A 24,495-nucleotide genomic window follows, 5' to 3' on the forward strand; every position below is an offset into this window, starting at 1 on the left:
AAAGAGCCACCCTAGCTGGTTTGGCTCAGTGGATAGAAAGTCGGCCTGCAGAGTGAAGGGTCCCGAGTTTGATTCCAGTCAAGGGCACATGCCTGGGTTGCTGGCTCTAGCCCCAGTGGGGGAGTGCATGAGGCAGCTGATCAATGATTCTCTCTCATCATCAATGTTTTTATCTCTTTCTGCTTTTTTCTTTCTCTCTGAAATAAATAAAAAATATATGTATTTAAAAAGAGCAGAAGGAGCCATCATTTTATTCACATGTAAATGGTGCTAATGAAAATGAGCTGAGCTGTTTGCTCAGTGGTATGTCTGAACCCCCAGCAAGGTTCAGCATGCTTCCTCTGTGGAGATGGCACTGCTGCTGTTGGGGGGAAGGGTCTGACCCTGGAGGGCCACTCAGGCCTGCCTCCACCCAGGTCTGGAGTTGTAGGGAGGAGAAGCATGCCCGGCCCCTCCATCCCACCATGAGAGAAGTTCAGGTGTGTCTTCAGCAGAGCTAGGATTAAAGCCACTGTCCAGAATTTCTGTTTCATATTTTCACAGTCTAGTCCAGCACCAGGCTAGCTTAGTTTGTGTTCCCAGCTGCAGTCCATTGCCTATGGGGTCTGCATGCAATGGGCCATAGGGCTTCTAGGGACACATGGCTAGGGAGGGAGCATGGGCCAGTGAAAGGAAACAGGAACAAAGCTAGAAGAAAGAGAGGGAGATTTTTAACCTTCTAAAATTTCACATGCTTGCAGTGGCTCCACCCCCTCTAGCCAATTATCTTTATTCTAGGTTAGACTGACAAGCACCTTCCTTTCACCAGGCTAACTTCACTGAGCATGTGCCCATCTCCCTTTTGTTGGACCCCTTCCCCCAGTGATCTGCAAGTCATAGACTGGTGATTCTCTGGGGAGTATGAAATTGAAGCTTCCTGTGAAGCTGCCAAGAAGGCCATGCTTGTAATGTCTGGCCTCCCTTTTGCTCCTTTCCTATTATTAATATTAATTAACTAGTTACAATGGTAACAATTGTGAGGAAGGGGGTTTGTCATGCTTCTTCTCTTCTTTCCACATGTGAACTAGGACCATTGGGGGACTGAACTTCCAATCACACCTAGCACCAATAAGGTACAATGAAGTGGTGAGAGATGGAGCTAATTGGCACTGTGTTTCCTCCTATCTTTTCTTTTGGTCTTTTCTCTTGGGCCCATCAGGGAACAAAACTTTCACCCACCCTTCTGTAATGAGGCAATGCAAATCAATATCCCACATTCTACTTCAATATATGATTTTGAATTCTCATGAAACAAATGAAAAAAATAGAGAATCTGAAAAAATTTAAATTAAATTAAATTTATATAATAGAACTTAGAAAACTTAGTAAGTTAAGTAACTATGTTGCTCAAGAAGAGAATGGAGATGATGGAGAATAGAATCAGCAAATGTGAGGAGAGATCAATATAATTTACACAATCTGAAAAACAGGGGTAACATAAAAAGGGGGAAAGGGGAAGAACAGAGTTCCAGAAGCCTGTAGGAAAATAATAAAAGAAATACCAGTTATGTCATCAGAAACCTAGAAGGAATGGAGAGTGTGGAACGGAACCACTATTCAAAGACATAATATTTGAAAAGTTGCCAAAGAGATTTTAAACTTGCCTTGAGATTCAAGAGGCTGAGTAAACTCCAAATAGTTTAAAGCAAGGAAATCCATGGTAAGACACATCATATTTAAACATCTGAAAACTAAAGACAAAGAAACAAATCTTGAAAGTCAGCTGGAGAGAAACAATGCATTATTTATAGGGAAACACCAACTAAAATAATAAGAGATTTCTCATCTGGAACCATTGAGGCCAAAAAGAAGTGGTACATATTTGTCAAGTACTGAAAGTATAGTGAACTGTTAATTTGCTATTCCGAGAGTATATCCTTCATAAATAAAGGCAAAATATAGACATAATCAGATAGGAGAATAGAAAAACAATTTTTATAAGCAAACAAGCCGCTAAAGAATGGCTAAAGTATGTTCACTATGTAGATAGGAAATATAACATAAGGAGGATTAAAACTCCAGAAAGTGAAGAACATTAGAATGGTTAAAACAAATATTAATATAGTAATAGACTATCCTACTTCTTTTCAGTTTTTTTTTAAATATGCTTTTATTGATTTCAGAGAGAGGGAGAGAGATAGAAACATAGGTAAGAGAGGAACATCAATTGGCTGTCTCTTGCACGCCCCTTACTGGGGATCAGCCTGCAACCCAGGCATGTGCCCTGCCCGAGAATTGAACCTGGTGCATGGGAGAATACTCAGTCAACTGAGCCACACTGTCGAAGGCTCTTTTGTGTTTCTTAAATCATATTTTCTGAGTGAAGCAAAAATTATAATACTGTCTGATATAGAGTCTATACATATAGGAAGCACGAGAGAGAGAGAGAGAGAGAGAGAGAGAGAGAGAGAGAGAGAGAGAGGAAAGTCTATGGTAATTATATATAGAGAGATTATATATATCTGATGCCTTGCTGGCAGGCATGAAAATCCTCTCACTAGAGATAGTAAATTATTCAGATGTAATTTACTTTCATATTCAAAATAACCAATTCAGAGTTCATTCCTCCAACACCTCTTCTATTAGGCTTTTACATTCCAGACAAATGTTCTCCTACCCTTATCACCCCAGGGTCAAGAATCCCTATACCCCGCCAAAACCGGTTTGGCTCAGTGGATAGAGCGTCAGCCTGCGGACTGAAGGGTCCCGGGTTCGATTCCGGTCAAGGGCATGTACCTTGGTTGCGGGCACACCCCCAGTGGGTGGTGTGCAGGAGGCAGCTGATCGATGTTTCTCTCTCATCGATGTTTCTAGCTCTCTATCCCTCTTCCTTCCTCTCTGTAAAATATCAATACAATATATTAAAAAAAAAAAAAAAGAATCCCTATACCCCAAAGTCAATTGAAATTATTCAAACTAGACAATCCTGAACCTGCTTAGCGTACTTATCCTACCTTACTCATTCTTTTTCATGAAAACCACAGTAAAAGTTCTTGCCCATTCCCTCAGCCCATGACCAACTCTGTTGCTTTTCCATGTAGCCTCCTTTTTCTAAAGATATGTGAGTTCTTGTCATCAGTTAAAACATCTGATACATCGGTATGTCCTCTTTGGAAGAATATACTATATTTAGGTCATCTGCACAATTTTAATGGGATTATTTGTTGTTGTTGTTTTTGTGTGTTGAGTTCTATGAGTTCCTTATATATTTTGGATATTAACCCCAAATTGGATGTATTGTTAGCGAATATCTTCTCCCATTCAGTAGGGTATCTTTTCCTTTTGTTGATGGTTTCCTTTGTTGTGCAAAATTTTAGTTTGACATAGTCCCATTTGTTTCTTTGTTTCTCTTACCTGAGGAAACATATCAAAACAATATTGAAAAGAGCAATGTCAAAGAGTTTACAGCCTATGTTTTCTTCTAGGAATTTTATATTTTGGGGTCTTACATTTAAGTCTTTAATCCATTTAGTTTATTTTTGTGTATGGTCTAAGAAAGAGGTCTAGTTTAATTTTTTTCACATGTCTCTCCAATTTTCCCAACACCCTTTATTGATGAAACTGTCTTTACTCCATTGTTTATTTTTGCCTCCTTTGTCATAGATTGACCATATAGGCATGGGTTAATGACAACTTTTGCATAACCACTCATAGTGAGAACATGATAATACCAAGAATGCTCTTCTGGGTCATCACTATGGGTCTGGAGGACATGTCTCTGGATGTTGAAGCAAATGCAAACATTTTTAAAGGGATTGCATTGAATCTGTAAATTGCTTTGAGTAGTATGGAAAGTTAACTATGTTAATTCTTCCTATCCATGAGCATAGTATACATTCCATTTATTTGTATCTTATTCAATTTCTTTCTTCAGTGCCTTGTAGTTTTCCAAGTATAGGTTTTTACCTCCTTGATTAAATTTATTGTTAGGTTTTTTTATTCTTGTTGATGCCATTGTAAATGGGATTATTTTCTAATAGTTCATTATCCTATATAATACAGAGGTAATATACAAAGTGACCATCACTCCAACACACAAGATGGCTGCCCCCATGTGGACACAATATGGCCGCCACAAGATGGCCAGCAGGGGAGGGCAGTTGTGGGCAATCAGGCCAGCAGGGGAGGGCAGTTGGGGGTGACCAGGCCAGCAGGGGAGGGCAGGTAGGGGAAACCAGGCTGGCAAGGGAGGGGAGTTAGGGGTGACAGGACCAGCAGGGGAGGGCAGTTGTGGGCGATTAAGCCTGCAGGGGAGGGCAGTTAGGGGTGACCAGGCCTATAAGGGAGGACAGTTAGGGGTGACCAGGCCTGCAGGGGAGGGCAGTTAGGGGCAAACAGGCTGGCAGGGGAGCAGTTAGGCATCAATAAGGCTGGCAGGGGAGTGGTTAGGGGGTGATCAGGCTGGCAGGCAGAAGCAGTTAGGGGCAATCAGGAAGGCAGGCAGGTGAGCAGTTGGGAGCCAGCAGTCCTGGATTGTTAAAGGGATGTCCGACTGCCCATTTAGGCCTGATCCCACTGGCATCGAGCTTAAACGTGCCGTCGGACATCCCTCGAGGGGTCCCAGATCTGGGCTGAGTGACACAACTCCTGTGCACGAATTTCGTGCACCGGGCTTCTAGTATATATATAAAAGGCTAATATGCAAAATGTCCCCTCCAGAGTTCAACTGGGAGACTGGGAGTTTGACCGCTTGCTATGACATGCACTGACCACCAGAGGGCAGCACAGAACATGGCAGGTGACCAGCAGCGGCAGTGCACTGAGGGAGCGAGGGAAGGCGGAGGTGGGGAAGCAGGGAGGAGGGGAGAACTGCATAGTGGCAGCACGTGGGTAGCAAGGGAAAGAGGAGGTGGGGAGGCGGGGAACCTGATCAGCCCTGATTGCAAGCCAGGCCTAGGGACCCTACCCATGCACAAATTTTGTGCACTGGGCCTCTAGTCTATATACACTGAGTGGCCAGATTATTATGATCTCTGAACGCATAATAATCTGGCCACTCAGTGTGTGTGTGTGTGTGTATATATATATGTATATGTACATATATATACACACACACACACACACACACACATATATATATATATATATATATATATATATATATATATATATATATATATATTAGAGGTCTGGTGCATAAATTTGTGCATGGGTGGGGTCCAGCCAGCCTGGCCAGGGGGAGGGGACATGGTTGGTTGGCCGGCCTGCCTGCTGGTCGAACTCCTGGTCCAGGGGACAATTTGCATATTAGCCTTTTATTATATAGGATATACACTGAGTGGTCAGATTATTATGCGTTCAGAGATCATAATAATCTGGCCACTCAGTGTATATAAAAGCCTAAATGACTGTCTGTCTGACTGGTAGCTATGATGCACAATGACCACCAGGGGGCAGACACTCTGACCAGTAGCTATGATGCTCACTGACCACCAGGGGGCAGATGCTCATTGCAGGAGCTGCCAAGATGCAGTGACTTGGCAGCTGCAGTTCTCAGATGACGCACCTAGAACCAGAATGGAGGGAGCTTGATTCCAGGTGCCTCACCCAGAACCGCCCTCTTGCAATCTGGGACCCGTCGGGGGATGTTGGAGAGCAGGTTTTGACCCGATCCCAGCAGGCCAGGCTGAGGGACCCCACCAGTGCATGAATCCATGCACTGGACCTCTACTTGGTGTATATCATAAAAATGCAACTAATCTGAATGTTAATTTTGTATCTGTTGTTTTACTGAATTCATTTTTAATAAGCTAAACTTGATTGAATACCTAGGGAATTATGCTGAGTAAAAAAAGTTAACTGCAAAAGTTTATATACTGTATGATTCCTTTCATTTAACATTCTTCATGTAATAAAATTATAGAAATGGAGAATAGATTAGCAGTTGTAATGACACAGGGATGGAGTAGTGGGGGGAATGTATATTAAAAATCTATCAGAGGCATACCTTTTGTGATGAAACTTTCTATATTTCAACTGTATCAATATAAATATTCTGGTTTTGGTATTGTATTATAGTCTCATAAGATGTGACCATGGGAGATCACTGGGAAAAGGATATATGGGGTCTTGCTTTCATTTTCTACAACTGCATGTTTATAATTACCTCAAATATTTTTGTATTGGATAGGGATTATGTCATATCATGATATGAGAGAATAATCAAAAGGATAAAGATATATCCTATGTTTGGTGTCTGTATATCTATTATTTTAAAAGATAAAATATGTATCATTTGTTTATGTGATTGCTAATAATCAGAGGTAAATAGGCAGAGTTCTAGCATTAGCATTAGAAAAGACTTTTTATTCCTTATAAGACATAATTGCTATGTCTCATATTGATTTTAGTTAACATATATCATGTATTTTGACATCAATAATAAAAATGTTATTTGCAATAATGATGTTTTTAATTTGAATGTTCCCACTTATAAAGTGGAACATGTCTTCAAAACTCAGTGTTTAGTGACATTTATTTATGTTTGCTGCTGCCTGCACATAAAGTAGGCCCAGATCTCCAGATAATTATTATGAATGTTTACTAAATTATGTTGGCAGCTGAGCATAATTTCACATTTTAAATAAAATTTCCCTTTCAGTCTGGCCAGCATGGCTCAGTGGTTGAGCATTGACCTGTGGACTCAAGGGTCCCGGGTTTGATTCCCAGTCAGGGCACATGCCCAGATTGCGGGCTCAATCCCCAGTAGGGGGCGTGCAGGAGGCAGCCAATCCATGGTTCTCTCTCCTGGATGTTTCTCTCTCTCCCTCTCCCATCCTCTCTCTCTAAACAAATCATTAAAAAAATTAAAAACAAATTTCCCTTCCTATTATATCAAGTGACCAATTTTCTCACAAGTGAGTTCAGGTTCCAATCACATAGATTTGTAATTAAGATTTATAGCATAAAATAGGTGGATTTCATAACTAGCCAGTGAAGCTTCTGATTTTATTGGGGGGCGGGGGGAGACACCAAAAACAACAAAGCTACAGCTCGTGATATACAAAGATACTTGGATGCCTGTCCTTCAGAGAAATCTCTATAACCTAGAATTTAGACCAACATATACCACTAGAACATTTCTATGATGAGAACAGAAATTAAACTTATTTAAATAGTTTATAAGGTCTGGGCTTGTAAAATGGAACCCAAGGCACTGTGTCATTTCTCTTTTCCACCATTATATGCAGTTTTTTAGTTTCACAAATACAGGTAATTATTCTAACAAAGAGAGGACTGCTTAGGAGTTATAGAACATAAGGCCTTTAAAACAGGTAGCATGGTTTATGGATATATAGGTGCATAAATAGAGAGAAAGGACTGTAGAGAAATACAATTGTGAGTGCATGAACTTTTGATAGAACTTGACTTTCCTTTAGTAAAATTCGATATAATAAAATTTCCTGCAGTGAATTAAAACCTGGTAACTACTACTGACATTCATCATTTCCTCCCCTTCTCATAACTGATACTGTTTCATAAAGAATATTTAGTCAAATCAGAGTCTTATTGTCTGGTACTTCCATTATATTGATCACTCTAATTTTGTTTTCATCCATGTGCCTTTTGATCCTTCCCATCCTATCTAATAAAAGAGTAATATGCAAATTGACCATCACTACAACACACAAGATGGCTTTCCCCGTGTGGTCAAAGATGGCTGCCCCCATGTGGACACAAGATGGCCACCACAAGATGGCCAGCAGGGGAGGGGAGTTGGGAGCAATCAGGCCTGAAGGGGAGGGCAGTTGGGAGGGACAAGGCCTGCAGGGGAGGGCAGTTGGGGACGACCAGGCCTGCAAGGGAGGGCAGTTTGTGGCAATCGGGCTGGCAGGGGAGCAGTTAGGCGTCAATCAGGCCGGCAGGAGAGTGGTTAGGGGGTGATCAGGCTGGCAGGCAGAAGCAGTTAGGGGCAATCAAGTAGGCAGGCAGGTGAGCGGTTGAGAGCCAGCAGTCCTGGATTGTGAGAGGGGTGTCCAACTGCCCGTTTGGGATCAGGCCTAAACGGGCAGTTGGACATCCCTCAAGGGGTCTCAGATTGGAGAGGGTGCAGAATGGGCTGAGGGAAACACCCCCCCATGCACAAATTTCATGCACTGGACCTCTAGTTATATCACAAAGCTCTCTGTGCTCTTCTGGCCATCCCTCTGCTTGTTCATTGAACCACACTCCTACTCAACTGTGTGGCGCTCTCCAGTTCTCCCTTGTGTCTTTTATATAATAACTAGTGGCCCAGTGCATGAAATTCATGCACATTAAAAGGGAATTAATTAGAGGAAATATTTTAATATTGCTATTTGCCCTTTCTCTATAATAGAAGTGTCGAGATGAAAGAAAATTAGTAAAATGTATATGAAAATCTCCTTCTTGTCAGAGTCTGGGGCACATCGTGGGACCCAGAGTCAAGTCCCTGCCCACCTGCGCACACTTTGAAATTGCGCGGGATCCAGACCCGGCTGGCCCCACCCCCATCAAGTCCTGCAGGGCAGGGGACACAGCCTCAGGTTCCCCGGCCCGGCACCAGACAGGGGTCGCAGCCTCAGGTCCCCTGTCAAACCCCTCTGGGCAGGGAGCGCAACCTCAGGTCCCCTGGCCCCAGCGCCGGGGTGGGGGGTGCAGCCTCAGGCAATTAAAGCACTTGATGTTAAAAGACATGCCTTTTTTTATCCCTTATCTCTGCCAGCTACTATTCCATTTCTCTCATCCTTCTGTATAGCAGAACAACTTGAAAGCTGGTCTATACTTACTGTCTTCACTTTTTATATCATTATCTTTTGAACCCAAGAAAATCCAGATTTATTCCCCATCTGTCTACTAATACTGCTCTTTTAAAAAATATATTTATTTCAGAAAGGAAGTGAAAGGAAGAGAGAGATAGAAACATCAATGATTCAAGAGAATTATTGATCAGTTGCCTCCTGCACACCACACACTGGGGATCAAGCCTGCAACCTGGGCATGTGCCCTAACCAGGAATTGAACTGTGACCTTCTGGTTCATAGGTCGATGCTCAAACATTGAGCCATGCCAGTGGGGCTAATATTGCTTTTTTAAAGTTCATCAGTAACATAATCTTGCCAGACCTAATTATCTATATGTTGTCCTCATCTTGCTCAACTCATGAGCTCTACTTGATGTATCTGATTTCTTTCTGTTTAAGAAACAGTTGCCTTCCAAGACTCTATTCTCCTTTGATTCTTCTTCTATCTCTTTAGTAAGCTCTTCTCATTCTCTTTTGCAGATTTTTCCTCTGTTCCTGTCCCCCTGACTTCCCAGAGGTCCAAGGCTTAGTCTTCTCTCCTCTTTTCATTTCTATTCACACTCATTCCAACTGGGATCTCATTTAGTGACACATGAGCTCCCAACAACTTCTGAATTGATAATCCTGCCTTGGCCTCTCCTTAAATCCAGACTCATATAGCCACCTTATATCTCAGTATTCAGCCCACAGATATCGATGAGGTTCCTCAAACTTAGTTAGGCACCCTGCTCATTTTATTACAGAAGCCTTCCTCAATCACCCTATATTAATTAATTTCCACACCTTCTCTAACACTTAAAAATGTATTTACTCAATAACAACCATGCATATAGTGAATCTTATTTATTGTTTTCTATCCTCACCCTCCCAACACATTCTAGAATGCAGGACCCAGGGAATTTATTTTCTTCTCTGTGTTATCCTTAATGCTGATTACAATGCATGGCACATAGTATTTTTCTAAATGAATAAGTAAGAGAATAAAATAGTGTAGAGTTAATGTATGCTGTACAAAATGGGATTATATAGATGGAACCAGAGTAGTAACCTTTGCCATAGCAAAACCTTGATAGGTGTATTATATTAGCTTACTTTTTCATATGAAAAAAAACCTCACTTAGAAATTTAAATGACTTTTTCAGTTTCAGGAGTAGTGAGTAACAGCATGGATTTAAACTTCTAAAGCTCATGCTCTATACTTTATCGAAGTGTATTCCTGCAGGAGAAGAGAGAGATATCACACACACACACACACACACACACACACACACACACACACACACTACTTAGTACAGTGCATAGGACAAGGAAGGCATAGTAACTGATCAGTAAGGTATATTAGTTATACCAGTAGTAGTATTAGTAGACATTATCTTAAAATTCCCTGTGGGTAATTTCAATTGAAATTAAAATTAGCTACTTTTCAAGACAATATTCAATTCCCTGACACTAATTTTTTGAATCTTAGTTATCTTTCCTATTTATAAAGAATAGAATATTTGGGTTGGAAGAAGCATCGAGATATTCTATTGCAAACACACTCATGTGAAGCTCAAAACTCTTCTCTTACTGTCAGCGGTTATGCAGCAACTGCCTGATGGCCTTTCATGACAGAAAACTCTCTGTTGCTGGTAAAAAAAAAAACCTCTGATAGTGGATTTTCACTGACTTTGAGTCAGCAATGAAGTGTTTACATTAAAATTAATATTTTCTTTGAGTATTATTTTGTTTTTATTTTTGCTAATGTATTCTTAGATTTTAAAAAAGCAAACATAAATGTTCTGTAGTTTTCTGAGTACGGGTCCTTTACCTCTTTGATTAAGTTTATTCTTAAGTATCTTAATTTTCTTTGTTACAATGGTAAATGGGATTTATTTTTAGTTTCCCTTTCTGAGAGTTCATTATTGGTGCATAAAAATGCCATAGATTTCTGGTTGTTAATTTTGTTTCCTGCTACATTGCCAGATTCATTTATTAAATCTAATAGTTTTTGATGGAGTCTTTAGGGTTTTCTATGTACAATATCATATCATCTGAAAAAAATGAGAGTTTTACTTTCTCCTTTCAATTTGGATGCCTTTTATTTTTTCTTCTTATCTGATTGCTATGGTTAGGACTTTCAGTACTATGTTGAACAAGATTGGTGAAAGTGGACATCCCTGTCTTGTTCCTATTCTTAGGCAAAATGGTTTTAATTTTTTCCCATTGAGTATGATGTTGGTTATAAGTTTGGCTTATATGGCCTTTATTATGTTGACGTATGATCCCTCTCTTCCCATTTTGCTGAGAGTTTTTATAAAAAAACTTTAATTTTGTTAAAGGCATTTTCTGCATCCATTGATATGATAATGTGATTTTTGTTTTGCAATCTGTTTATGTGATGTAACACATTTATTGATTTACAAATATTGTACCAACCTTGCTTCCTCAAAATAAATCCCACTTGGTCATGGTATATAATCTTTTTAATGTATTGCTGTATCTGATTTGCTAATATTTTGTGAGGATTTTAGCATCCATGTTCATCAGGGATATGGGACTGTAATTCTCTTTCATTATGTTGTCTTTATCTGGTTTTGGGATTAGGGTAATGCTGGCCTCATAGAAACAGCTTGTAACTGTTCCTTCCTTTTGAATTCTTTTGGAATAGTTTAAGGAGGATAGGTGTTAGTTCTTCTTTGAATGTTTGGTAAAACTCCCCTGTGAAGCCTGTGACTATGGCTTGTGTTTGCTGGATTTTTTTTATTACTGCTTCAATTTCATTGGTAGTTATCAGCCTATTCAGGTTTTCTGATTCTTCCTGATTGAGTTTTAAAGATTGTATTTTTCTAGAAATATGTCCATTTTGTCCAGGTTGTCCAGTTCATTGGAATAAAGTCTTTCATTTTTATTTTTTTTTGTAGATCCTTGTATTTTTGTGGGGTCAGTACTTTACCTCTTTTGTTTCTGATTTTGTTTATTTGGGTCCTCTCTCTTTGCTTCTTGGTGAGCCTCTCATAAAATACATACATCTATATATATAAAAGCCCAAGTGACCATTACGAAGGAACAGCCAGAACAACCAGTTGCTATGACGCGCACTGGGCAGGCAGGCAGGCGAGTGGTTAGGAGCAAGCAGGAAGGCGAGTGGTTAGGAGTAAGCAGGCAGGCAGGCGAGTGGTTAGGAGCAAGCAGGCAGGCAGGCGAGCAGTTAGGAGTGAGCAGGCAGGCAGGTGAGTGTTAAGGAGTGAGCAGGCAGGCAATCAGTTAGGGGCAAGCAGGCAGGCAGGCGAGCGGTTAGGGGTGAGTGGTCCCTAAACCGGCAGTTGGACATCCCCTGAGGGGTCCCAGATTGTGAGAGGGATGTCCAACTGCAGGGATTGGGCCTAAACTGGCAGTCAGACATCCCCCGAGGGGTCCTGGATTGCAAGAGGTCCCAGGCTAGGCTGAAGGACACCCCCCTCCCCCGCATGAATTTTGTGCACTGGGCCTCTAATATGTAAAATGAAGTGTGCATATTTCTCCCCAGATATTTATTAAGGTTTTGAATCTCAAGAATGATAACCATAACATTAAAAAGCTAATATATCTGTAGTTTATGTAGGTACTATATGTAAATGTAGTAAAACAGAAAGAGTTTAGCTCAGAAAATGTTTTGAGTTTAGAATATGTTGTATTAGATTGTTTAATCTAATGAATTGCCCAGTCAAAAGATAGTGTTTTTTTCCAGCTTCCTACTAAACACTTACTAAGGTGCTGGAAAAATCCTCTAGTAACACTGAAAACTAAGACTGGTGAAAAACTTATCCTAAGAACCGAGGAGCACCTTAAATAATGCTCAAGTGAGAAAAATAAAATAAAGCAATTTTTGCTCTTGGGTAGATTATGAATGGGAAAAAAAAGTCAATTATCACTAAAGTATAAATGTAGGGTGATTCCATTAGAAGTACTATTTGCCACCTCATTCACTTCCTGGAGCTAACAGTTCATTCCAAATTTAGAAAAATTATTTTTAAAATATGAGCTAGAGAAGAAAGCAGTTAGTCATACTAGGCACTAAAGCACCTATAATTTTAAAATGTGATATTTTCACATGAAAAGAAAAACCAAATAAATCTAGGAAGTCCAGAAAAAGACCAAAATGCATATGGGAATTCCATGAAGATAGCGTTTCAAATCAGTTAACTTTCAAATAGTGGTTTTTGAATAACTAATCCCATATAGAAAATTCATAACATTGAATACATTCTTCATTCCATATATATGGATAAATTTCATATAGATTGAATATTTAATTATAAAAATGAAAGCACATAGACATTAGAATAAAACATGGGTAGATTCCTTATAAAATAGAAGTGAGGGACATTCCAAAATGTTGGTGGAATAAGTGGAAGGTACACCAACACTTTCCCACAACCAATCTGGAATTACAACTAAAATACAGACAAACCATCTTGAATAATCAACTGAAGACTAGCTGGAGAGAATCCTGATAACAAAGGAGGGAAAGTGGAGACCCCATAGAGACTGGTAGGAAGTGTGGAGGTACAAGAGGGCTGGCCAGGCTCCCACAAACAGCAGCTGAAGTTATGGAGGGATATCTCAGCTGTAAGGGGTTCCCATGAGAACTCAGGGATCTAAATCCCAAGCTGGCTGCCCAGCTGAGAGTAGCAGGACTGAGAAAGATGCTGACATAACATCTGGCTGTGAAAATCAGCAGAGTTGCTGCCTGCCAGGGAGAGATGGCTTCAAATGCAGGCAAGCTCTTAAAGAGCCAACACACAAAATTTCCTATGCAGCACTCACCGTGGGGTTCAGCAGAGGGTGGGCAGAGTGGACTAGAGCTGTGTGAGCATAATATAGGAATGGGGGCTCTGGGGTTAGAGCTCAGAAGGCAGCCACCTTAGTCCCCTGTGATGAGTCATTCTCTTATGCTGCAGAGGACATCTTATCTTTCTCCTCCAGACCTTTACCATCCAGGCAGCTTTTGCCTGGGGCAGGGAGGGTGGGGGAGAATGCCCCACTCTGTTGGGAAACCTCTCACACCACCCTGTGGTTGATAGCATGAGGCAAATAAACTGAATGACATTCAGACTTCAGGAAGAGGCAGATCTCTGGAGGCTTTGAGTCTTTGCCTGATTTCCTTCTAGGACCAGAAAGCAGACCTTAGTGCATATCCTGGTCCTTTCCAAAGGCACCCAGCCCCAGCAGAGGGAGCCACAGGCTGTGGATTGCTGATAGCTCCAGATAGGGTACTCAGGGCCTGTCACAAACAGCATCTGACATTGACCTGCACTAGAGGTCAGGAGTCATAGCAGATCTACCTAATACATAGACACAAACCCAAACATGCACCCTAAATAGGGAGAAAAAACAAAACAAACAAACAAACAAACAAACACACCCTAAATAAAAGAACAAGGTAATTCTCCAAAAGAAGAGCTAAATGTAATGGAGATAAGAAATTTATCAGATATAGAGTTAGGATAATAATGGCAGTGATGCTCAACAGCATGAGAAAAGATATAGTAACTATGAAAAAAGACCAGTCAGAAATGAAGAATTACATAGCACTAATATAGAACACATTGGGAGGAATACATAGCAGAGTAGGGGAAGGTGAGGATCAGATCAGTGAATTAGAAAACAGGTTAGAAAGAAATAAACTAGAGAACCAAAAAGAAAAGAAAAAATTAAAAAAAAAAAAACCAGGAGGACAGCTTAAGGGAGCGTGGGACAACATGAAAAGTAACAATATTCACATCATAGGAGTACCTGAAAGTGAAGAAAAATGAGCAAGGGATACAGAACCTGTTTGAAAAAATAATGACAGAAATCTTCCCTAACCTGGTGAAGGAAAAAGTCACACAAGTTAGGAGATACAGATTCCCAAGCAAGAAGAACCCAAACAGGCCCATACTCAGATACATCATAATTAAAATGCTAAAAATTAAAGACAAAGAGAGAATCTTAAAGGCAGCAAGAAAAAAGCAATTTGTTATCTACAAAGGAGCTCCAATAAGGCTGTCAGATTATTTTTCATCAGAAACTCTACAGGCCACAAGGGAATGGCATAAAGTATTCCAGGTAATGAAAAGCAAGGATCTGAAACCAAGATTATTATATCCAGCAAGGCTATCATTCAAGATAGATAGTGAAATAAAGAACCTCCCAGACAGAGAAAGGCTAAAGGAATTTATCACAACTAAACCAGCACTGCAAGAAATGATAAAGGGACTGTTGTAATGAGAAGAAGAAAGAGAGAGAGAGAAAGAAACATAGGTATAAAGAATTAAAATGAAAATGATTAATGAAGTATCACATCACACTTGTCAGAAAGGCTACCATCAACAAATCAACAAATGACAAGTGCTTGTGAGGATACAGAGAAAAGGGAACCCTAGTACCCTGGTGCAGCCATTATGGAAAACAGTATGGAGTTTCCTCAAAAAATTAAATATGGAACTGCCATTTGACCCATTGACCCCACTTCTAGGAATATATCCTAAGTAATCAGAAACACCAAACAGAAAAAAATATATGCACTCCTATGTTCAAAGCAGCACAGTTTAAAATAGCTAAGATCTGGAAACAGCCTAAGTGCCCATCAGCAAATAAGTGGATAAAAAAGCTGTGGTACATTTATACCATGGAATACTATGCAACTGTATAAAAGAAGGTTATCTTACCCTTTCAGACAGCATAGAAGGATATGGAGAGTATTATGCTAAGCGAAATAAGCCAGTCAGAGAAAGAAAAGTATCACATGATCTCACTCATATGTGGAATCTAATGAACACAATAAACTGATGAACAAAATAGCTACAGAGACATAGAAGGATGGAATAGACTGTCAAATCTCAGAGGGAAGGCGGGGGTGGGTGAGTGGGTGTGAAGAGATCAACCAAAGAACTTGTACTAGTATGTATATATTCATAACCCATTAACACAGACAATACTGTGGTGAAGGCCTGGTGTGGGAAGCAGTGGCAGGCTAGAAAGGGTCAATGGAGGAAAAAGGGGGTCATATGTAATACCTTCATCAATAAAGATTTAATAAAAAATGTTAGAAGTGAGGACAGATTTCCTGTCCCTACTCAAAGTGTTACAAAGGGCAGTGGGAAAATCATAGTAAGTAAAACTCAGTGGTGAGACACAAAATGAATTGGGCATATTCTCAAAGTTTTTTCATTGTTAAATTTCAGTTATTTCCACTTATAAGTTAATAACAACACAGTGATTGTTACTATTCAAGCAAATAGCAAGTGTTAAATTTATCGTGAATTCATTAGTGAATAGTTCTTTCTAGTCTGGTAAAAAGGCTACTAGATTGTTATGTGGGTTTATATATCATAGCATGATCTTTTAATACTTTCATTTGAAGTATTATAAGAAATCATGGTGTTAACAATGAATTTCCCTTTTGTGTGTTTGTCTTGACTCCTTACACCAACCAAATGTATAGGTTTATTTTTAGTTATAATATAATCTAATGTTACTGATAATATAGTTTGTAATGATAAATGATCATTTCTAAACTTGGTTTTCTTGGGGATGCATAATGGTTTAGTTGACGCAGCTCTTGCTGTTTTTATTCTATTCCAGCACTTGCTGTTTTAATTCATTTGAATCAATGATTCACTAAAAATATAGAGCTCATAAAGCCAAAGTTAAAAAAAAGCACATTGTTTAGATAGCTTAGCAAACAATACAATCTTTCATTGGGACTTTGTGTAAGTTAACCAAATTGTTTCAATTCCTCCATTTCTAAAAGGAATAACATAATAGAATTTTAATTTATGGTGTTTTTCTGAGAAGAAAATGAGATAGTGTGTGAAAAATATTTAGTATGGAGCCTGGCATATAGTCAGTATTTAATAAATGCTAACTTGTAATCATATTAATTAATTATTATTAACTATAATATTAAACCTTAGAAAGTTTTCCATTAATTATTATTAAATACTTCACAAGTGGGGTCCCTCGGCCTGGCCGGCTATTGGGGCCTGCCAGCCGGGTAGAGGGGCCAATGGAGGTTGGCTGTGGGAGCGCACTGACCACCAGGGGGCAGCTCCTGCATTAAGCGTCTGGCCCCTGGTGGTCAGTGTGTGTCATAGCTACTGGCCAGCTGTCTGGTTTTAACAGTCACTTAGGCTTTTATATATATAGATAATACTAAACCTTAGAAAGTTTTCATTTGAACATTTATAAGAATTTTGAGTTGTGCTGTTTTGCCAAGTGGCAATTTTTTATTTTTTTTCTTAATAGTTCAGTACAGTATTCTCATTTGAGATAAAATGACTGTGAATATCATTGATCTTATAACAAAGAAGGTAAAAAATATAGTAAATATCTCTTGTTTTCTTATAAAGAAATAGTATTACTCTTCACAATAAAGGAAGATACCTATCAGTTGGAAGCCCTCACTGTTATAAATGGCCAGAAACTCACTACTCTTCCAATCCTATCTAATAAAAGAGAAACATGCAAATTGAACGTACCTCCGCTACACCCACAAGCCACGCCCACCAGCCAATCAGGAGCGAGTATGCAAATTAATCCAACCAAAATGGTGGTGACCACAGAGCTGGAGTGAGCAGGAGGCTTGGGTTGCCCCCAGCGATGGAGGAAGCCAAGCTTCCTGCCCGTCCTGGCTGGCCTTGGCCTCCGCTCAAGGAGGTGCTGAAAAAAAAAAAGAAAAAAGGAGGGGCTGGGAGCTTGGGTTGCCGGGGGCTGTGGCTGGCCTGCAAACCACCACAGGCCCCTCGCCCAGGCCGCCCCATGCCCCAAGGAAACCCCCACTTTGATGCCAGACACCCTTCAGGGCAAACCAGCTGGCCCCCACCCATGCACCAGGCCTCTATCTATACTAATAAAAGGGTAATATGCTAATTAGACTGGGAGACCTTCCAGGAGACGTTCCAGATGTTCTTCTGGACAAAGCCATGGTGGTGGGGCTGAGGTAGAGGCGGTTAGAGGCCAAGAGGGGAGGGTAGTTGTGGGTGATCAGATTGGTGGGGAGCAGGGCCATTGAGGGTAAGCAGACCAGCAGGGGGGCCAGTTGGGGGCAAGCAGGCCATCAGTGGGGGTCAATTTGAGGTGAGCAGGCCAGCAGGGGGCAGTTGGGGGCGAGCAGGCCAGTGGGGAGGGAAGGTGGGGTGAGCAGGCCAGCAGGGGGTGCAGTTGGGGGTGAGCAGGCTGTCAGGGGAGGTGGTTGGGCACAAGCACACTGACACGAGGGCAGTTGGGGGTGATCAGGCTGGCAGGGTGGCATTTGGGGGCAAGCAGGCCAGCTGCAGAGGGCAGTTGGGGGTGAGCAGGCCGGCAGGCAGAGTGGTTGGGACCAATCAGGCAGGCAGGCAGGCAGGTGAGTGGTTAGGAGCCAGCAGTCCTGGATTGTGAGAGGGATGTCTGACTGCCGGTTTAGGCCAGATCCCTGTAAACCGGCAGCAGGACATCCTTCCAGGGGTCCCAGATTGGAGAGGGTGAAGGCCGGGCTGAGAAACACCCCCTCCCCTGTGCATGAATTTCGTGCACCGGGCCACTAGTCTCTTAATACTTGTCCAACAGGTAGGGGTTGGTTTCAAAGTATAGTCCTGTGACCATCTGCTTTTATATCTTATGAGCTGCTACTTAAACATGCAGCTTCCTGGGCCACATCCCAGACTAAATAAATCAGAATTTCTAAATATGGGCTCAGCAAGCTGCATGTCTAACATGTTTCACAGGTGGTTCTTATGCAAAGTAAAGATAGAAAATTTCTAATTCACTAGAACACAAGAAAATGCTGTCAGTTTTTTTTTCTTTTGTTTTATTTTGTTGTTGTTTTCTTGTCTTCTGGTCTGTATAATGTGGAACAGATACCCTTTTTTTCATAAATAAATTTTGGCTTCACTCATGTCATCAGTTAAATAAGTGAACAATTTCCTAGTAGCAATTTGGGGGCTTCAAGGAGAATCTTGGACTACTACGATCTAGGAAAAAAATACAGAATGAATTAAAGGGTCATCACCAGAAGAGAAACAATTCAGAGATGGAAGACGCTGACGACGCCTTGCCATACTAGCAGTCAGCAGCTGTGCGTCGCTGCAGGTTGCCCAGGACCAAACTAGAGAGGGTCCGACCTGCATTACCACCATTTGTTCACCATCCAGAACTGAAATATCATTGCTGACATTTACACATAAGGAACTGTTTGACATTGAAATTGGGACTCAAAAGAACTGTTGGCCCAGAAAGAAACTCACTACAGACTGATTCATTTGCCTCTCAGCAAAACCATTATTGCTTGTCTCATTTTTGGTTCTTATAAATGTATTTCTGGTATCACATGATCTCACTCATCTAGGGGAAATAATGAACAACATAAACTGATGAACAAAAACAGACCCAGAGACAGGGAAGCATCGATCAGACTGTCAAACCTCAGAGGGAAGGTAGGGGAGGGTGGGGGTAAGGGGGAGAGATCAACCAAAGGACTTGTATGCATGCATATAAGCCTAACCAGTGGTCATGGACAACAGGGGGGTGGGGGCATGAGTGGGGAGGTGTTTGGGATGGGAATGGGGGGATGAGGACAAATATGTGATATCTTAATCAATAAAGAAATGAAAAAAAAAAGAATTAAAGGGTCATCACATTTAACATTTCATCAGCCCTCTATCCCCTTCAGGAGAGAACCTTATTGATTGATTTTTAGAGAGAAAGAGGAAGGGGGCAAGGGAGAGAAATAGAAATAGAGAGACATTGACTTGTTGTTACACTTATTTGTGCGTTCTTTGGTTGCTTCGTGTATTTGCTTTGACCAAGGATCAAACTGCAACCTTGGCATATCAGGACGATGCTCCAACCAACTGAACTACCTAGTAAGGACCTAAGATATATATTTTTAATAGAGTTGATGACATTTCAGAAAAAAATAGTAAAGCCATTAAAGTGAGCTTATAATTTTGTATAATGTGGTTTTTTATTCAGAAGTTGAATAAAAATTATCAGTAAACTTGAAAAATTATCAGTAAACGAATTAGATTACTTTCTGCTCTTAAAATTATATTCTTAAATTTTGTACCACATTAAAACTTACTTTGTGTGTTTTCTTTTACAGGAATTGAATTGCCTCCTAAAGGGATTATTCCAATCACAGTGTGTTTTGTTCCCAAAGTTATGAAATTAAGGAAGACAATGGCCGTTGTTCAAATGAGGAGGGCAAATGGAAAAAATTGGCCTATTGACAATTTTGATGAATTGAGTCCAGAGATGAAAAGGTAACATTCAAATAAGTATATTGATTTCATTTTGTCTGGCACTGATACAATCAGCTTCTTTTATATGTGATGCAATGTAAAGGTCATGCTTTTTATTCTCTGATGTGTTGAAATTTATATGTTCAGAGGAGGAAAATGTATTTGTTAAATGGTTATAGTATGTATCATTGCTGACGTGAAGTTAAAAGTGATGAACAACTCAATCTTAATAGACTCAGAGGTATGCAAAGGCCTCCTTTTAGACTAAGAAAATAGTTACTGCCAAGACAATAAGTAATCTATATTTGGGAGAACAACAGAAACAACTTGTCTGGGCAAAGTATAAGACTTGTGATGCTGGTATTCATCTACTGATGGCACAGTGCCAGGTGGATATGACATCCTGATGAACCTCTCCCATGACTAGGGTATCCTGTTTCATTGCCAGAATGCAGGAGACTTGTATCCTCGTTTCCTCGCTGAAATTTAAGCCAACTCCAATAATGATAGAAAATGTAAATGCTTTCTCTGCTGTTATAGTTAAATTAAATAATTGTCTAGAAGTCTTAATTAAAAAGAAATTCTTATTTTGCCCTACATGTACATATTTCATCTCCACATTTGAAAGAAAGATTTCCTTTGGGTACATCCTGCCATGCTTTTTCATCACTCCTGCTGTCGAGACTGTCTACATGATTTGTGGGTCCTCATGTAAAAGTGAAAATGAGGGAGCCCTTCTTCACAAAGTATTAATAATTTTAAGACAGATACAATAGTGTATTAAACAAGCATGGAGTAATGCTAAGTGTGTGATTTTTGTGCTAATGCCACAGGTCACACTCCTACGAAGCTGGTTCTGCCTGCCATGACTTATGTTTCATTTCTAACAGGAAAAGCCTGTTTTCAACAATGATCAGAATCATTCTAGAATCGCTATCCTCTTGGTAGTGTATAAATGTACTTAAAATATTTTGAGAAATGTCCTCTTTCTTTTAACTGGTATATCCCAAAAAGGAAAGTATTCCTTTCTGAAGTCATGTATTTAATGGAATTTTTGTATGTGTGCTTTCTTGTCCAATTTAGAATATAACCCATGGGACTTGTACTACCTGTGATTAATCACACTCTAGTCACATCAAAAAATATCAATACCAAGCTTTAAGTGTAGGGAGAAATGTTCTTTAATTTTAACTTACATCTCATAATGGTTGTATTTTATTTTTACTTGTGATAATTTCCCAGAGCTTGCCTTAAAATGTTTATAAAATCAACATTTACCAAAAATGTTTTATATTTCATACTTATTGTCTCTCTGCCAAAGTTTAAATTCACAAGTTTTGCTCAAATACCATTAGGTTAATAGAGAACATGCTCTTCAATGCTAATATTTAAAGTGTTTATGTTTTTTGTTCACCCTTAATTTAATTTCTAATTAGAATGATGGGAGTAGACAGTGGAGAAATCCAAGCAATACGATGGATATACCCTATTCTTGGACTCCCACAGGCAAAACACGATGAATTCCCTCCAGGTAGGTATATTTTAGTGTCAGAAAACACTAGGATTTGGTGGTAGTTTAGAGGCCTTCTCATCACATATTTTCTTTGTACAAGTAAGAAGGTTGAGGTCCAGAGAAAGTAAGTTTTGAAGTAGCCAGCCCTATTGGTGGGAGTGCTAGGACTGAATCTTGTCCTCTAACAATGAGTCCAATGTTATTTCCATAAAACCACACCATTTCTTGTTGCTCTTCCTATTGGTAAAACCTAGAAATCAGCTAAGGTGAAAATAACATTAACTTCAGGGCTCTTTATCTCACATTCTGTGAAGTGTTCAAAGCCCTGAACTAGATCTATTAGAGTCTGTGGAAACCCTAATCAGAGTACGCCAGATGTTCAAAGCCAATTGGAGTGTGGGGGCCCTGTTCAGAGTATGCCAGATGCTGAAGACTGATTTGTCATATGAAGATGCAAAAGCAAGGACACAGCGATATTACTGTACCAGTATACTCTGCACAGGCATACCTTTCTGTAACCCAAATATTGATGTCACTATTTGGCAAGAAGCCTCTTTTGTCTAAGTTGGTACAAAGATGTGTTGATGACCAGCCAGTGTGCCACGGCTTGGTATGGCTCCTGTGGTTGCTACTGTATTAGCAAGGACTACTTTGTACGGCTACTTTGTGAAGCTACTTTGAAGAACTGTTTTGTCTGATGGCTCCTTGTTAGCAATGGTTACTTGGTCCGCAATAAAGATACTCTCCTATATGCCTTTGGCTTTTCAGGTTTTCTCCATCTAATACCCTGCATCTATGAAGGTCCAGTTCCTGGCAGGGGAACAGAGGTCCCACAGTTAGTATAGTTGAGCAGAATCAAGGAGTAAGTACTCCAACAGAGTTCCAGCTACTTTGGTTCTCCCGTCACATTTAATCACCATATTCTAGCTTCTGTCTAATTCTAAGTCTCATCCAAGAATTACCCTATCCATCTATTCTTAGTTGTCCCAGACACAGATTTATATGATGTTCTCCAAAAACTGGTCAGAATTTACTAAAATTCTCAAGGAGGTTAGGTTGCTATCATGCACACATTAAGTCTCTACTTTGAAAATGCCTTTCTTTTTCTCATCAACCCCTGTTTTTCCTTCACAGGCTCCAGACTTTTCTCAAGTTTCTGTTCATTTTCTTTCCTCAGTACTCTTCTCACTCTTTCCACATTCCTTGCTTTTCCCATGTGCTTCTGAAGGTCTGCCTAAGAAATCAATGCCTCTTAGGTAGGCATAAAGCAAAATTTAGTAACCCAACCTCTTACCAGGCTCTAGGCATAGTTCTTTTTTTAAATTAATTATTGATTGGTTGATGGATTGATTAAGGTATTACATATGTGTCCTTATCCCCCTATTGCCCCCCCCCCCCCGCTCATGCCCTCACCCCCCTGGTGTCTGTGTCTATTGGTTAGGCTTATTTGCATGCATACAAGTCCTTTGGTTGATCTCTCCCCCTTACCCCCACACTCCCCTACCTTCCCTCTGAGGTTTGAGCATCTGATCAATGCTTCTCAGTCTCTGGATCTGTTTTTGTTCATCAATTTATATTGTTCAGTATAATCCATAAATGAGTGAGATCATGTGATATTTATCTTCCTCTGACTGACTTATTTCACTTAGCATAATGCTCTCCAGTTCTTCATAACTAAGAAACACTGAATTGCTCTGCACAGCAAAAGGATACTTATTTTGGATCTTACCCTTAAGCAACTCAGATGAGCTATAAAAAAAGTCTTGAAATTTTGAATTTTCTTTCTCCCTCCAATACCAATCTTTGCTAGTGAAAAAGAGTCCTTTGCTGACATAAGTTATGTCCCCACACTTACAAAGAAGAAAAAAACAAGTTTTGCTTGTGAATAACAGCATTTTCACTAATACACTGGGAGGGAGGTCAGATTCCATATTTCCTTATGTAGTTTCATTTAAACTGGAATAAAAATCCACATATCTAGCAGTTCCTTTGACAATAAATGTCATTGTTTTACTTGAAGTACTTTTACTTTTGAGTTAAAAAATTATCAACACATGTAAATATTTCAAATGTACCAAAGTATGTTTGGAATGCTTCACAAACATGTGAGAGTGTTTATTCTTTCTAGAAGATAGTTGTGTGTATACTTTCCATGGAGCTGAACAATTTAAAATTCGTAGTACAATCATTGTGATGTAATAAAGCCTAGACATTACTCTGTTGGAAATCTAACAGTGTTGTTTGTGTCTATACAGACACAGTTTTATTTTAACCAGATTAAAGCATTAAAGATTTTCTTTCAGTCTGAAACAAAGCCTCTGAGAACATAAACCTAATTTTTGTACAGTTTCCTTCAATGAAAATTAAACATGCTCCAGAAATATAAAGGTATTTTCTATCCAATCATATCTCTTGGTTATTATTCTATTTTTAAATTAAATGTGAGCTCTATAAATAGCCCATGTTTCATTAGCCCAACCCAATAGTAACATCAGTGTTCTGAAACAGATTGTGTGCTAATTATTAAATCATTTTTACAAAAGTCTAAAACCTATTCTAGTAATTATTTCCATATAGAAATGCCCTTGAGAAACAAATAGGTATAATTTTATAAATACATATTATTTACTTTCTGTACAGTCCATTCTTCATCTACAAAACACATTACAGATAACCTATTGCTTTCCCAACTCAACCGTATCACCATCCATGTTTATTGTTTCTTTTCTTTCTTATGTATCTATCAGCCAGATTACTCTCAAACCCAGGGTATTTTTGTTGTTCTGGATTTTTTTGTTTTGTTTTGTTCTCTCTTTGCATTCTTATCTATTCCTGTCTACTGGGGCAGATAATTGGAAAAGGACTCTTCTACCTGTCAGTGGAAATACATTGGACTGTGAATCCACTGTGATTTCATGATCCTTACATTGTCAAGGGCACTAAATGTGACATGATAC

The 24,495-nt window shown here is 39.8% G+C and overlaps 1 protein-coding gene across 1 annotated transcript in view; it reads left to right on the forward strand.

The window, feature by feature from the left end:
- The window catches only part of CFAP47 (cilia and flagella associated protein 47), a gene marked incomplete at both ends in the record, with an annotated part of 517,322 nt that overhangs the window by 456,837 nt on the left and 35,990 nt on the right, over nt 1-24,495 (forward strand). Inside the window, 2 exons of the mRNA XM_080652339.1 lie at nt 19,887-20,046; nt 21,462-21,556. Coding sequence (XP_080508465.1) covers nt 19,887-20,046; nt 21,462-21,556 — 255 coding nt within the window. The remainder of the gene's footprint in view (nt 1-19,886; nt 20,047-21,461; nt 21,557-24,495) is intronic.

This window comes from Plecotus auritus (assembly GCF_963455305.1).
Source record: "Plecotus auritus genome assembly, chromosome: X".
In the NCBI taxonomy this organism is placed as follows: Eukaryota; Metazoa; Chordata; class Mammalia; order Chiroptera; family Vespertilionidae; genus Plecotus; species Plecotus auritus.